The 15,041-nt window shown below is 48.0% G+C and overlaps 1 protein-coding gene across 13 annotated transcripts in view; it reads left to right on the forward strand.

Annotated features, from left to right (window-relative positions):
• CACNA1B (calcium voltage-gated channel subunit alpha1 B) overlaps positions 1–14,362 on the forward strand; it is a 311,698-nt gene extending 297,336 nt beyond the window's left edge. For 12 of the 13 annotated variants that reach the window (XM_074890994.1, XM_074890983.1, XM_074890985.1 and 9 more), the window contains 3 exons: positions 1,977–2,184; positions 2,348–2,559; positions 6,579–14,362. In XM_074890994.1, coding sequence (XP_074747095.1) covers positions 1,977–2,184; positions 2,348–2,559; positions 6,579–7,115 — 957 coding nt within the window. In that variant the 3' untranslated portion in view covers positions 7,116–14,362. The remainder of the gene's footprint in view (positions 1–1,976; positions 2,185–2,347; positions 2,560–6,578) is intronic. The other variant, XM_074890993.1, reaches the window with a different exon arrangement.
• Positions 14,363–15,041: the final 679 nt, after the last annotated feature.

Raw genomic sequence — 15,041 nt, forward strand, 5'->3', positions numbered from 1 at the left:
TTTATGGAAAAGGTATTCATTGCTTTGGCACTTCCCATTAGTGTCAGCGGAGACTTCTGTCCCTGGAATAAGCACAGAATCAGGTCCAAAGAGAAATGTTCATTTCCTATCAATTTGGTCGTTTTTTTGTTGGGAAATTTCTGTTGTCTTCTTCCTGGCAGCTCCTATATGGATTTTGAAATCTGGATAAGTGTTTTTAGTGCAAAGTATTTTCACTTGTCTTTGCCCATCAGACCATCCAATTTATAGACCTCTCTGCCTTGCTCCATCTTCAGGCTCAACAGTAAGCAAGGAGAACAAACATGAAGCTCTTCAGTATAATTTCTTGGGCACACATCAGGCACCACAGGAGGAGGCAAATGCAGCACAACATTGTCCTGCTAACTGAGCTGGTGCAGACCCTGGGGATGCACTGATGCCACAGGCTATGCTGTGCTCCCCCACCCCAGCATTGTCTTCCTTGTGCCCCTGGCAAACCTTCCAGCTCTAGTACTCCACCTTGCCCTCCAGTGGGAAGCACCAAAATTTGGGTAACTGCCTAGCAATAGAGAGAACACCAAACAAAATTCAGTCCAGACTGCACCTTTGCATGAAAGATAATCTGCCCGTGACATCCCACTGGGAGGGAGAGCGGTTTGTTCCACTCAAAATAACGAGCAGAGCTGTGAAACAACTGGTTTTGCATTGTGTAAATATCATGGGGCAGCAGAGATCTGAATTTCAGGATAAGCAAACAAAATACCATAGACAGCAAAAATAATCCAGGGCTCTTTGGAAAGGTTACAGTGAACAAAGTAAATGTTCTGCAAGAACTGTTGTTGGAGGTACACATTGGATTGTGAATTCAAACAAGTGTAAGAGGCACTGGAGGACATCCCGAGCTCCTTCCCTGTCAGGCTGGACCACCATGCTCCGAGGTCTTTCCTCTGCCACACAGCTTTGATGCAGTGGTAGACCCAGGGAAAACTCCAGAGGATGGATGAAGCCCTGTCTCCAGCACAGAGCCAGCTAGAATCCAGCAGAGTGAAAGAGAAGAGAACGTAGGAATTGTCCTCATTTTCTGAGCTTCATAACCTGGTGATTGGGCAGCAGGGAAGGGAAAGACTGGGAGAATAGCTGTCGTGCAGTCCACTTGTCTTGGTTTCTGCAGCGTATCTGTGTGAGATTTTGAACCTAAATGGAAGGAGGCAGAGTCTGGAGCTGCCACTGGCACAGGGACAGGATCCAGCAATGCCTGTGGGAGGCTGTGCTACTGTGCTGTGTCCAGATGTTTGGTGAAAAATTATTTTAAAACAGCAATAGCAAATCCAAGTAGTCATGTTTGGAGATGTACTGATAGAATTGCAGGACATACATGCTATACTGCTTGTCCCAGCCATAGAGCTTCAAGGAGTCATGGTGGGACAAGAGAATTTTAAATATTTGGTGGGAGTCATCTTCAATTGCAGGGAGGTAGAAGTAATTTCTCAGTGGTTTGCCCACTTATTCCTGATTTTTCTCCCTCTCCATGTGATGCCCAGCAACGCTTTCATGCTCTCCTCTTTGAAGTTGCTTTGAGATGACCACATCCCTGAAGCAGCTTTGAATCAAACTAGTCTTGGAGAATTATCATTGTGAGATGCTTGGCTACTGTGCTTCCCTATGCCCCTGCTAATCTCCTGTTCACTCCTGTGATGCTGTGTTTGGTCTGAAGTGCTGCATATCGCTCTGCACCCGTGGTACCTGTGGATTGGCACTCTGCTAAAAGTAAAGCCCATTTCAGCAAATGGAGATCACATTTGCTCCTCAAATTTAGCCCTCACTCTACCATTCCACAAGTCTGCCCATTCCGGTTATATCTAATTAACCATTTTTCTCCTTCCCCTCCTTGCCCCTTTCTCTTACTGTATAACCCTCCCCATGCTGGGAACCAAGCAGTTGAGCACGGTGCAGCGCCTGCCCTCACCCTGCTCCATGTCCCTCCGTCTGCCTTGCAGCCCATCCCAGACACGAGCCCCATGAAGCGTTCCGTCTCCACGCTGACCCCGCAGCGCCCTCACGCCATGCACCTCTACGAATACTCCTTGGAGCGCATGCCGCCGGAGCAAGGGCATCACCACCATCACCACCGCTGCCACCGGCGGAAAGAGAAGAAGCAGAAGTCCTTGGACAGGTCCCCCCATCAGATGGCCGATGGAGAAGCTGGTAAGTGCTGTGCAAACAAGGATTTGTCCCTTGTCCTCCTCCCTTCAGGATGCACAGCAGTCATCTGATGTGATTTGGGGTCCTGTCTGCATGGAGGGACCTCCCTGCCTCACACTTTGAGCATTCCTCCTGTGTTGAACCCAAACCAACATTCTTCTTTCAGTGGCCCAGTCTGGCGAGTCTTCTTCTAAGGACAAGAAGCAAGAGCGCGGCCGGTCCCAAGAGAGGAAGCAGCATTCTTCCTCCTCCTCTGAAAAGCAGCGCTTCTACTCCTGTGACCGCTATGGCAGCCGAGACCGTTCCCAGCCCAAGTCTGCTGATCAGAGCAGGCCCACCTCACCCAACGGAGGGCCAGAGCAAGGTCCACACAGACAGGTGAGGAGATGCAGGGTGGGAAAAGAGCCCTAAGCTCTTCCAGGGTTGTACGCACTTTTTCCATGTTTTGCTTAAAATAAAGGAGGCAGAATGGGGAAGGAAGGCCAGGCGGTAGGATATAAAGCCACTGAGGTCCTGCTTAGTGCTTCACATCCAAAACAGGGATGGAAATGTCACTTGATGGCTCTTTAGTGGCCACCTACAGAGTGAGCGACTCAAGGCATCTCGCAGAGACCCCACTGCTAAGGACACCCTTGCTCATGGTTTCAGCAGAACAGCCTGGGAGACCTGAGAACTGGCAGCTCTTGATGCTGGTCGAGAAGGTGTATCTGAGCCAGAGCAGGCTGGTAGTGTGGCGTGGGACCTGGGCAACTGAGCTGAACTGTTCCCCTGCCAGCTGTGTTAATCCAGCACCTACTGCTGCCCCTTGCACAAACATCTGGTGATTGTCAAGGAAATCCTTGCCATCACAGCACAAGCCAGTGTAATAGAGTATAGGGATTCCAGACAGCCAGAGCTGTGATTTCAGCAGGGTTTGCTCATATTAGCAGGATTTTCCAACTGCTGTTGCGTAGGCTTCAGAGCTGTCCTATATTGTGGAACAGGTTAATTTTCTGAAAATTGAGGAAAATGTCCTTTTTCCCTAGCATCAGATCAATCTTCAAATGTGCTCTCTAGCTGGGAGGAGAAACCATGGTAAGGGAGAGGAGGAATTAGGAGAAGTCAGGACCTGGATGGGAGGGGAGAGCTCATCCCTGGGTCAGCACAATGCCTGCAAACATCTCCAAGTAATGCACAGCTGCTGTGCCAGGAGGGAGGCTCTGGCCACTCTTCAAAATCTCCCTACATCTGCAGCGAGGTGGTGGTGTGTCACCAGCTGGGTGTCTCAGGAGAGGCTGAGCGATGCTGTCAGCCCTGAGCCCCTGCAGCAACATCAGCTCACGGGGAACAGGAGAAAATCCTGCTTTCAGCATGAGTTAGAGCCCAGGGGAAGGATTTAAATGAAGAGGCTTCATAGCGTCCCACTAGCTGCAAAATGAAGCAGCTTTTTTATTTCTTACCCTGTCCAGGGCCTTTCTCTCTCCCTCCTTAGCAGCATCCAGGATGCAGCATCAGAGGCTGCGGTGCTGCAGTGAGTGCTCGGGGCTGCTGCCCCGCAGCTCCGGAGACACCCAGGGCATGGGACACACTTTGCACAGTCGTTCTCAGCTGGGAGATGTGACATTGCTGTGAGGTCTGATACACTCAGGACTGTGTGTGGCCATAGCAAGAGGGAGCTGCAGCCTATCAGGTCGTATCCATTTCCAGTTACTGCAGTCCCCGACTGGCCTTCATCTGATTTTTCAGAAGAGTTTTTCTTTCCATTTCTTAATTTCTCCCTCTGGTTTGAGAGGCAGGAAGATGGCACTAATTTTTAGCATGATGCCTCTCCTTTCTTGCATGCTCAGTTTACCAGAACTTTAAATATCACGTATGTTTTAATTAAAAAACTGAAACCTTCCCATAGTTCATAGACATTCAGCATTAGAGCATCAGCTGCCTTTTATAAACCTGTTCCCCCAGTTCCAGTGGAGTCTGTATTGTCTCCGATGTCCTGTGGGGGTTTAGTAAGGCAGGGAGAAGAAAACCTGTTGTTTCAGTGTCCATGTATTTTATACACTCACATGCTACCTACTTTGAGTGGAGCTGCTAATACATCCCATGGTTGTTCTGGAAAAAAACAGATTCAAAAAATAGCCAAGCCAGCATGTCACTTCTGTCCCAATGAGCCGAAGATCCCTTGTCTTAATAAGGTCTGTGCAAGAAGCTCTGTCAGTCCATTTCCTGTGTTACTCTGGCTCGATAACAAGGTGCTTGTTAACTCTCAAGTATTTTCTTTGTTAGTCTGTCCCTCTCCTTGGGAGACACAGTTTTCCCCAGCAGCCCTGGCCCAGCACATTTCACCAAGTCCCTGGAGGCCCTTGCATATACCAAAAAGAGAGGCTGGCTTGAGCTTCACCCTGCCAACAAGGTGGCTCCATTCCAGCTAGAGCCAAGCCAAAAATCCGGACAGGTTTGGTTCAAAGAGAAGTTCTTTGGAGTTTTTTTAAATACAAAAAAAGGGGACAAGAAAACCAAGCCATGAACATTTAATTTTGGGTCAACTCACAATGCTTTCTTTGACCCACATAGAAATGTTATGCATCTTCTGTGAATTATTTCACTGCTTCCTCTTCAATGCAGGCGAATTGTTAAATATAAATCCCATTTCGTGATGAATCTGGGAAAAGCATTTTTTAAAATGAGATGAAACTTCTTGGAATTTCAAAATGTTTCAGCAGGAAGAAGCTTGCTGGACATTTTGAAAAAAGACCTCACCATTTTTTTACAATCAAGACCATTTCCTGAATTGGTCCTGGATAAAAGAAGTTTGAAAATCTCACAAAACCCCATTTTTAGACAGCTCAACACTATTAAAACTATTTAGTTCTGCTTTCTTTTGTAAGTACCGTAATTTTGAGGTGCTCAGCCTCAGGACCTTGGAAAAAGCTGATCATCTTCCCCTGGATGTTGGAATATTGTAGGTTGCTGCACGTTGGTCACCATCTCCTCCGTCTCCTTGGGGAGGCAGGGGATGGGAGGCAGCTCAGCTGGGGGGCAGGCGCCTGGAATGGGAATATGTGTCTGTAGCAGAGAGCAAGGCTGAAATGTGGGGAATCCAGAGAAGGGAGAGGGTGAAAACCAAAGAAGAGAAAGGCAAAGACTCGGTTTCCAGGCTGTGGAAGACGTGAGTCATTGGTGCAGCAGCACGAGCAGCAAATGCCATATCAGTCCCTGATGCCTGTGGAGAGCGGGGCTCCAGTGAGCGACACCCACGCTGCTCTGCACCCCCACGTAACACCGATATTGCCTCTTCTGATGAGTGACATGGCACGACTCATGGCAACGGTGGCTGAAATAGCCTCTACATCCACCTGCTGGGCTGATAGCCCCCAGCACTGCTGTGCTTGCCCTGAAATCTGTGCTGGAAAACCCAGGCAGAGCAGAACAAGCATTGATTGATAACACAGCAAACAACAAGCTGATGTTTTTATAGGAAGGAAAAGCTGCTCTTTAAAAATTAAAGGTCTGGTCTCAAAATGTTAGGTCACGAACGGCTAGGGGATTTTGACAACACTCTCACAGGGCTATTTATCTACTGCCCTGGGAGAATGTAAACAGAAATGCCAAAACAAGGACCCGTTCCTCTCACTCGTGGCATTTTTTAACTTACTGTGTCTTAGTGCACTCCAACATGTCACTATTAGTAACCCAGGAAGCTGCCAGACTCTTCTACCACTCAAGAATCAGCTGTGTAATATTAAAGAAGAGCAGGTGAATGCATTTTTGTTTGAGGAACTTGTTAGTTAAAGCCCGCCCAAAAATCTTTTTGCTGTTGTTTTTTCAGAGTGGCTATTTAATCAAAATCACTCCCAAAACTACAAAACAAAATCATTTGCCCCCAAATCCTCTTTCCACATAATCCAATTTTGACCACAGAAATGATCCCCAACATCAGCATTCACAACCGTCGGGTGAAGTTCTGCAAAAATCCACCCCGAAGCAAAGAGTGCTGTTTTGCAAAATTGTATTTGCAAAAAAAAATACCGTAGGTTTTTGAGCTGCTCCCGCCTAGTTCAGGTAAGGCGCATGTTGAGCCTGTGTATGATGTGGATGCCTTCCCTCCGGACAGTGTCCCCTTCTGTTGGAGCCGTCTGCCAGTTTGCGTCCTACCGATGCTCTGATCGTTTCTGTTCTTATTTACTGCTCGCAGAACTTTAGTTCTCCAGCTCTTTACATCTCTTGTTGAATTATTTCTCGAGAACCTCCTCCCCCTAACTGTGCCTGTCTAAACTCTCTCTTTTTTGCTTTTCTTTCCTCTTGTGACTTGTCTCTCCCTTCTGTTGCTTCTCCTTCTGTTTTATACCTGCCTGCCTTTGTGTTTGTCTGGTGTTTCCCTTTTTTATTTTTTGATTTGCTTTGTTCCAATTTTTATGTAGGGCAGTGGTTCAGTTAATGGGAGCCCCTTGCTGTCGACATCTGGTGCTAGTACCCCATGCCGGGGTCGGAGGCAGCTCCCACAGACTCCACTGACCCCACGTCCCAGCATCACTTACAAGACCGCTAACTCCTCGCCCGTGCACTTCACCAGTTTCCAAACCGGCCTGCCCACTTTCTCCCCGGGACGCCTGAGCCGCGGCTTGTCCGAGCACAACGCGCTGCTGCGGGGGGACCAGCAGCCGCCCCCCCCGGCCGTGGCCCGCATCGGCTCCGACCCCTACCTGGGGCACCGCGATGAGGCCGACAGCCCCTACCGCGCGGTGCCGGAGGACACGCTCACCTTCGAGGAGGCGGTGGCCACCAACTCGGGACGGTCCTCAAGGACTTCTTACGTCTCCTCCTTGACCTCCCAATCTCACCAAATCCGCAGGGTGCCCAATGGCTACCACTACACGCTGGGTCTCAACACGGGCCCCGGGACTGGCACCAGAGGACGTAGTTACTACCACGAAGCCGATGAGGATGACTGGTGCTAGCGGCATGGCAAAACCCTTCAAGGTGTGCGCGTTTAAAATCGATGAGTTTTATCATCTGGAAGGCTGTGCGCTCCGATGCGCACGGTGCCCGGGGCCAGAGGGGGCCCACGGGGCAGCCCCTGCCGTGAGAACTGCTCTGCCCCTGGGGTCCGGAGACACTCCTGCAGCTTCTCTCCTCTCTTTTTCTTTATTTTTTTCTTTATTTTTATTTTCACTAGACAAATCGAGGAAGAAGGCTTCCTCCTTAGGGGGAAGGCAGCCGGGGGAGCACATCTCTCTCTCCCTCTCTCGCCCGCCTCCCTACTGCCTTGTCTAGTTCAAAGACACGCACCAGATGCCAAATCCGCAACGCACGCGAGAAGCTGAGAGAAGAGCAGTCCTCACCTTCAACAGCAGAAAAAGCAGACTGTCGATCCTTTACGAGATTGGCGCAGTTTTTGTTGGGCTATTTCTTAATTAATTTATTATTATATTCTTTTCCCCGGTCAGGGTGGGAGTTGGGGCTTGCAAACGGACACACACGAACAAAGATCACATCTGCGTTTTATCTCGTTCACCGCTAAGAAGGAAGAGATCTACCCAAGAAACTGGGAGAGGAGAAACACAGACCAGAACAAAGGACAGTCCACTGGGACTTGATGTTCAGCCACAGCAATCCTTTTTGGCGGAGCCAGTGGCACACCCCTGAGCCAACCAAGTGCTCCAGCAGCCGGGACTCTGCTCTGACACCGCTGCCATGTGGATCTCTTTTAATTTACTCACCACGTCGGGTCCTTCACACTGACACATGATAAAGCCACAAGAGAGCTACTTTGTAAGGACTGTTTCCTTGCTGCTGAGACTTTTCTTTCTGTCCCTCTCTCCTGTCGACCGCAACACGCCCTCACTGTTTTGTCTTGTTTACAATATAAGCTTGATTTAGCAAAAAACAACTAAAAAAAAAGAAAACCAGAAAAAAAAAGAGGAAAAAGCGTAGGGGTGAGAAGAAGAAATGTTATTGGTTTTATATCAAGCTATTAGATAGAACTTTAACTTTTCATTGTGTGCATTTTTGTAAATTGTACAGTAAAAAAAAAAAAAAAAGAAAAAAAATACTCTTTATGTAGAGAATTAGTCCAATTGTCATTCCAGGTCCCACCGTTTCTACCGAATGCTCCAGTTGTTCACTACTAAGTGCCTAACCTTTGAAATCTTTCACAGTGATGATGCAACCTCTTGCTTCGATGCATCAGACCTCGGGCGAGCGTGGGGAGGGGCAGAAGGGGAGGGAGGACAGGGAGGAGCCGCTCGTCTCGGAGGTCCCGCGGTGCACACAACGCCCCGCGTCGCATCGCTGGCCAGTGCATTCGAGTACCAGGTTGGAAGCTTACAGTGGGGAAGGCAAACATGCTTTGGGGTTGGTTTGGGTTTTGTTAACTTTTTTTTTTCTTTTTCTTTTTTATTTTTTTTATATATATACTTTTATTGGTGGGAGGGGAGTGATTGCAGCAAACAAAACCGGCCTTTTCTCATTGACTAGTGTTTAGGTCCTGCAGGAGAGATGAAGATGGAAAAGTACAGCATCTGCAGAGACACTCTTGCAGGAGAAGCAGTGTCTTTCATACTGCACGTCGGGTCACAGTTGGGCTGCAAGAGCTCTGGCCATTTTCCATGGTGCATAATTTGTGTTGAGGGCAGTTGGAGAGAGTCTTGTTTTTATTGCCTGTTAAGAGAGGGTTTAAAAAAAAAAAAAAAAAGCAAAACCTCTAACTCTGATTCTCAGGGATGAGATTTCTGTGTTCTTGCAATGACTCTTGCGTTGGATGATTTTTTTCTTTTGTGCTTGTGTGGATTTCTGCACTCTGAGCCTGGGAAAGGGCCAAACGTGATGTGCCAGTGGGGAGGGAGCGCTGAAAGAAAACCCTGGGCAGGACCTTGTGTCCATGGGTCTGATGAACCATTGTAGGGCTAATCTGGGGCACAGGGTGGCCAGAGGACACGTAGTACACTGACAAAAGGTTAAAGGAGGAAGGGGGGGAGGTGCCAAGTGAGCACATCGCTAAAATTGCTGATAGGAAAGAGGAGAGGGTTGGACAGATGAATTTTTTCAGAGGATCTACCAAGCCCCAGAACTGTGAAACTTCTCCAGGCGAAGCAGTCGCTTAGGATGGGTAGAGATCCTGCTGGACCCCAGTGATTTGTTTTGTCACTGGGGTGGCTGGAGGGTATCTGATGCTACCAAAATGCTCAGGAGGTCTCTCGTGCTCCCAGCAGTCTTTCAGCCTTAGGCAGGGAACAGTCTGCTGTAGGGTGGTTCTTCACATCCCCTGTAGCTCTTCTGTTGAAGAAATTCAATGTGGTTTTGTTTCCTTCTGTGGTTTTTTTTGTTCCGTTACAAAACAATAATCTCTGGCCAATCTCATCCCTGGATTCTGCTAAAGGATAACTCCTGTCTGTATCTCTGTCTCTGTATTTATGTGCACTTTGAATAAAGGAAGTGCGGTAGCCAGAGGTCCGCTATGGGTAACGGCTGTAATTCGCAAACGGAGGGCTATGCAACAAGATGACACGTTCGGAAACACATCCAAACCACCAACAGTCAGAAAGACCTTCATCCATTCTGTAGCTTTATCTGCTGGATTTTCCTGTTTCAGGCTTCAGCATGATTGTGACCAAATGTTTTATACATTTTCCTTATATGAAGGCACAAACACTTTATTTGAAATTTTAAAGAAAACGTTACTCTTTTACTCCAGGAAGTAAAGGAGAGGGAAAACACAATCTCTCTGACAGTGCATGCAAACATTGTACCCACACTGGAAAGCAAAAGAGATGTCTTTCTGTACTGAATAATTTTGCCTTTTTCTCCACTCCGCCTTTCCCCTTCCTCTACCATTTTAGATCCTCAAACCCCCAGCCCCGCACTAACACACCATCTGGAAGCGCACAGCCAAACGAGGGCCTTGGGTCACTCCAATTCTTAGGCAGAACACGAAGAAGAATCTCAAGTTGTCTAATCCTCCACCTGCCTTGTAGGGGTCGATGACAGTGACAGACAAGCCTGACCACAATTGTTCATAACCCTTTTCCTACCTTTTTTTACAGCCTCTCTGCTGTCTCTTCAATGCATACATGATATTTCCGAGAATCCTCATAGTGAGTTGCCAAACTTGAATTGCACCAATCAGTTTTCTGCATCCAGAACCAGTCTCGTAGTGGCTGTACTTTGAATAAGTAATGTTTGCATGTAAAATATATACATATATACATATATAAAAAGTATGTGCATGGAAAATGTTTATCTTCGTACTTTTTTGATACAATGTATTCATCAGTTGTTAATTTTTAATTATATTTGATATAAATTGGGGGTTTGTTGCAAAACTTTATATTTAAAAAAACAGTGTTAAAAATTATAAAAGTTCCAACCATGCAACACAAGCGGAACTTTACCCAAAAAAAAAGGGGGAAAAAAAAAAAAAGAAAAAAAAAGGTTCTGTGATTGCCTAGTTTGCTGCCTGAGTAATATTTATCAGCCAAACTTTGAATTCTGCAGTTGTTTCTACAATTACATTTTGTATGAAGCAAAGTCCTTGAATTAAAATAAAAACTTAGCAAAAAACGTTACAAATTCAAAGATGGTGTGTGCAGTGTGCCTAGTGACCGGGAGACCGCCATCCTGAGAGCAGCCCCCCAGCCGGTGGGCTGCCTAGGAGAGAGCCGCGGGAGGCAGCTTGGCTTGACCACCACGCTGAGCGATAACCCCTGAGAGCTGGTGTGAAACCGGATTTAGTTTAGCCCAAATTGGGATACTCTAAGAAATTGGCTGCATCTGTGTTTGTTTCCATACAGGCTTCACAGATGCTCGGTCTGAGTAGGGAGCTGTTTGCAAATTTGCCTTTGCAGTGTGGATCCAGTATGGAGATTACAGTTCCTGGAGTCTAACAGGCAGCAAAATTGCATAATTTAAGTTGAGGGTTACAAAAAACCCTAGCAGTGATTGATGTTTCTCTTGCTGATGTGCAAAACTGTTGGGGACGCCGCTCCCTTTAGAATTAACCCTTATTAAACCTTACACCCACTCCCAGCAAGTGTCCTTGGTGCTACCTCAGGTAGGCACGGGCGTGGAAATCGGTAGCATGTGGGCTTGGATTGTTGTCAGGAGTCTGCCATGTGTCCAGGGCATGCTGTAGCACTTGTAGAAAAAGAACCTAATAATGATAATACTTGCTGACTGTACCTTGAAGTTCCTACTCCCAAGGCTTGCACTGAGCAGAAGAAAAACCCAAGGGCTGTTGGTACACAAGGAAGGAACTTCTCATTTCTTTGGATAACTGGAGAACCGCCCTCATTCCCTAGCAGGAGGAAAAATCCACCATGTGCATCTCTTTCATCAGGGTGTGGTGTTGTGACACTTCTGACTACGTCAAGGACTCTCCAAAAATTTGAGAAAAATTATTAGCAGCTGGAGAGCGCTGCTGAAGTGAAGACCATTGCATTTTTGCATTTTTTGGTACCGTTCAGAGCACAAGGTCTGTTTTAGCATTCAACTCTTCTTCTTCTCTCTTGTTGCATCTTTTCTGTGATGAGACCACCCAAGGTCCCACCTGAGAGTCAGGCATCGTGTGAAATGCTGTAGATGCAAGGAGAAGGTCTTTTCCCTTCTGATCACCAGTTCAGGCTGTAGCATGCGAAGAAAATGGTTTGTGAATTATTAGCAAAATTTGAAGCAGAATAACTTTTCTTGGCTTGCAGTCTGTGCAGGGTTTGGGTTTCTTGGGTGGGACAACAGTGGAGCACAGGGAAGAAGAGTAGGATTTTTATTAAATTTTTAAGATATCCCCAACAAACAGGATGAATGGAGGCTTCTGAATGTGTCTGAGTAGCGTACAAGGGAAGGTTTGAAAAACAGTGCAAGATCTGCGAATCAGGGTGCAGCTCAACCTCAGCGGGGACCCCCATGGCATTCACTCCGCTGCAGCCATCTGGGGAGCTAGAATCTGCCTGGAGGACCAGATGAGCAGCTTCTCCCCTCCAGATGTGTGTCACAGAGCAGCTCCAAAACCAGCTTTCAGTCCCACATGTGTTTTCAAATCCTAAAAGCCTTTTGGGGGCTTTCTGCCTTTTTTAAAATGTATTTATTTTTCCTTTCTTTCTCCTTATTTCTGTTGTATTCTTTCAGTCCATGAGACAAAGGCAGCAATGCACCCAACAGCTTCTCCAGGGACTGCCTGAGTCCTGGGGCAAAGGAGCTGGAGCAGGAGGGGTCCCTGCCACCGGACTTGAACATCCGTCCGAGACACGGATGCCGAAACACCTGGTTTGCTTTGCTTTTGAGTTCGGCTGAACTCCACAAAATGGAACTATTTTTGTACCTTGCCCCCAGCACCGCCTGGTTCTCATGACCAGTGTAACGCTGTTCATGCAAAGTTGCTGCGTGAGTGGGTGTGTGCAAGTCTCTTCCCTGCAGGGACACATCTTGCCAGCAGAGAGTTCTGCTCCCTGTATCTCCAGTCCCTGCCCTATGGATAAAATCTGGGCTTTGGATCAGGAATTCCGAGGACAGCACCCCCACTCCTCGTTTTACCATTAGGGGGTAGCATTTTCAGGATTTTTCTACTTTCTAGGGAAACAAAAAATGGAAAAAGGCTGATTCACCTCCCCTTGCAACTCTTTGAGGGTCATTCCCTGAAATATTTGTCTTAGGATGCAGAAAACTTGGGGTGAGACACTGAATACACCTGAGTCCAAGCTGTGCAGGTAATTTGGTCTTTTGTACTCTCCGGAGCATGAAAACCCATCGTCATCTGGCTGCTTCCCTGTTCCAACCACATTTGCAGACAGTGCCCATAGACTCCTGCGTACCCTCCAAGGTGATGAATTACTCATCCCAGTGGAATTCATCCCTCTTGATCTCCTGATATTTTCAGGGCTGTTGAAAGCACCATTTTCAGAAAGTGCCTGATCATAATAACGAGCCTCAGCTCAACACTGTCCCTCAGCACATTCCAGAATATTTTGCAAAAGAGGCTGGGTTTCCATCTTCATTTGATAAAAAAAGGAAACTGACACACCTCAAGGGGACTAAATTGCCCAGGGTCACCCAGCAAGCAAGTGCAAAGCGTGGACAAGGTCTCCTGAGCTCCTGCAGGTCACTCTTCATGTCTTGGTGTTTTGAATCACTGATGTGTGTGTGATTTTTTTGCATCCACAGGCTCCTTGTAGGGTGCTAGTGAGGTGATACTGGGACTTTAGCATGTCGTGCATTGGTGCATTGGAGGGAATTCAAAGAAAAGGGGCAATAATAAAAATGATGAAAGGTCGGGGACTGATTTATGGCAATAGCTGTGAGGAGCTCTGCACAGGGATGGGGAAGGGTAGCTCTGATAAGGCTGTGCAAATATTTGTGGGGGTGAAGTCCTGAGGCGGGTGAGTCAGCATGAGGGAGCTGCTGAGGCTGTTTGAGAAGGGAGGTCTGAGCAAACCAGCTCCCGAGCGAACTGATGGAAACACCAGAATAGAGCCCCTTCGCCTGCAGAGGAAGCCTGGGACATGCTGATGGAGCTGAGCTGTGTTAATTCAAAGAAAACAGTATCAATAACCGTAGTTCATTCATTTTATCCTCATCTCCACTTTCTGTCATTGCTCTGAAACAGAATATCCCAGAACTGGCTTTGTCTGTATCTGTTTTTATTATTTCTCTGTTTCTGGCAGCCTTTTCTCTGCCCAGCATGGCACAAGCAGAGGAGGAGGCACAGTCCTTGTCCAGCTACTCCTGCACAAAAGTCTGAAATACCCACAGGGGTGTAAAACCCCATTTTCTCACAGGAGGCTGAGGAGGGGAGTGGATGTGGCTGTGTTACTGGATTCAGCACAATGATAGCGTGTTTAAAAAGATGATGCTGAGCTGAGCCGACAGGACTGTGGCAGAATAAATGAATGCCTTTTACAAGGGTTTTTTTCCTCCTCATGGAGTGGCGAGTGTTTAAAAGACCTGGTTCTGCAGGTGATCCACCTAAAAAAACTCCTGCAGTGGGACAGTGGTACGTGAAAGGAGCAGAGGGCAGAGGCTCTGCACTGCAAGGAGGTTGCATGTCCCACAGCAGAGACTGGCTGCAGGAGAGAGCCCAGAGATGCAATGGGAATCGTGCTGCTGGGACAGAAGGTCACAGCTGTGGAAATCAATGGGATTCAGCAACACCTGAGGAAGGAAAGACAAGCCTGTGTCACATGTTCTTGACAAATAAAGTCCTCTACGCAGCAAAGTAAATGACTCCTTGAGTGTCTCTGACCTTCATTTCCTTGACAAGCTGAGTCAGTGCGTGGCAGGGGAAGGGCCTGGAAACGGCAGAGAAGGGCGAGCGCAGCGCATTTTGCACCCAGCGGGGCTCACGCCTCCCCAAGATTAAGCAGCAATCGGGACTTAAAGAGAGGAGCTTACAGAAGCCTGATATCCCACTGCCGCCTGAGCAAAATGACAGCCAGGTGACATCACCGGGCCCTTGCTCACCCACAGGCAGGCAGATCTGGCTGCCCCTCGCTGAAGGTTCCCATATTTTTGGGGGTCTTTGGGTGACTGTTGCAGAGAAAATACTGGCACGGACTGGGAGTGAGCGTGCCTCCTCCATGGGCCTGAGCCAAAACCCCCAAAGGGCTTCTGTGAGCACCCCGCGGTTTGCCACGCAGGGCAGACAGTCCTGGGAAGCAGCGAGGTGGCGGTGGCAGGGTCTGTGCCCCTGGTGACACCAGAGAGCTGAGCGTGTACCACGAGGCAGGGGCTGCCCTGGGGTAGCACGTCTGCAGGGTGCTGTGCAGACGTGGGGCTGGCGGGGTGGTGATGGGGAAAACTCGATTTTGGGGTATCTGTCCGTAAATACCTTCCACTATGGCTCAGAGGAGCCTGCAGTGGTGTGAGGGCTGGGCAGGACCTGGGCAAGGTGAGATTTA

The sequence above is a fragment of the Strix uralensis genome, chromosome 21, assembly GCF_047716275.1.
Source record: "Strix uralensis isolate ZFMK-TIS-50842 chromosome 21, bStrUra1, whole genome shotgun sequence".
Classification (NCBI taxonomy): Eukaryota; Metazoa; Chordata; class Aves; order Strigiformes; family Strigidae; genus Strix; species Strix uralensis.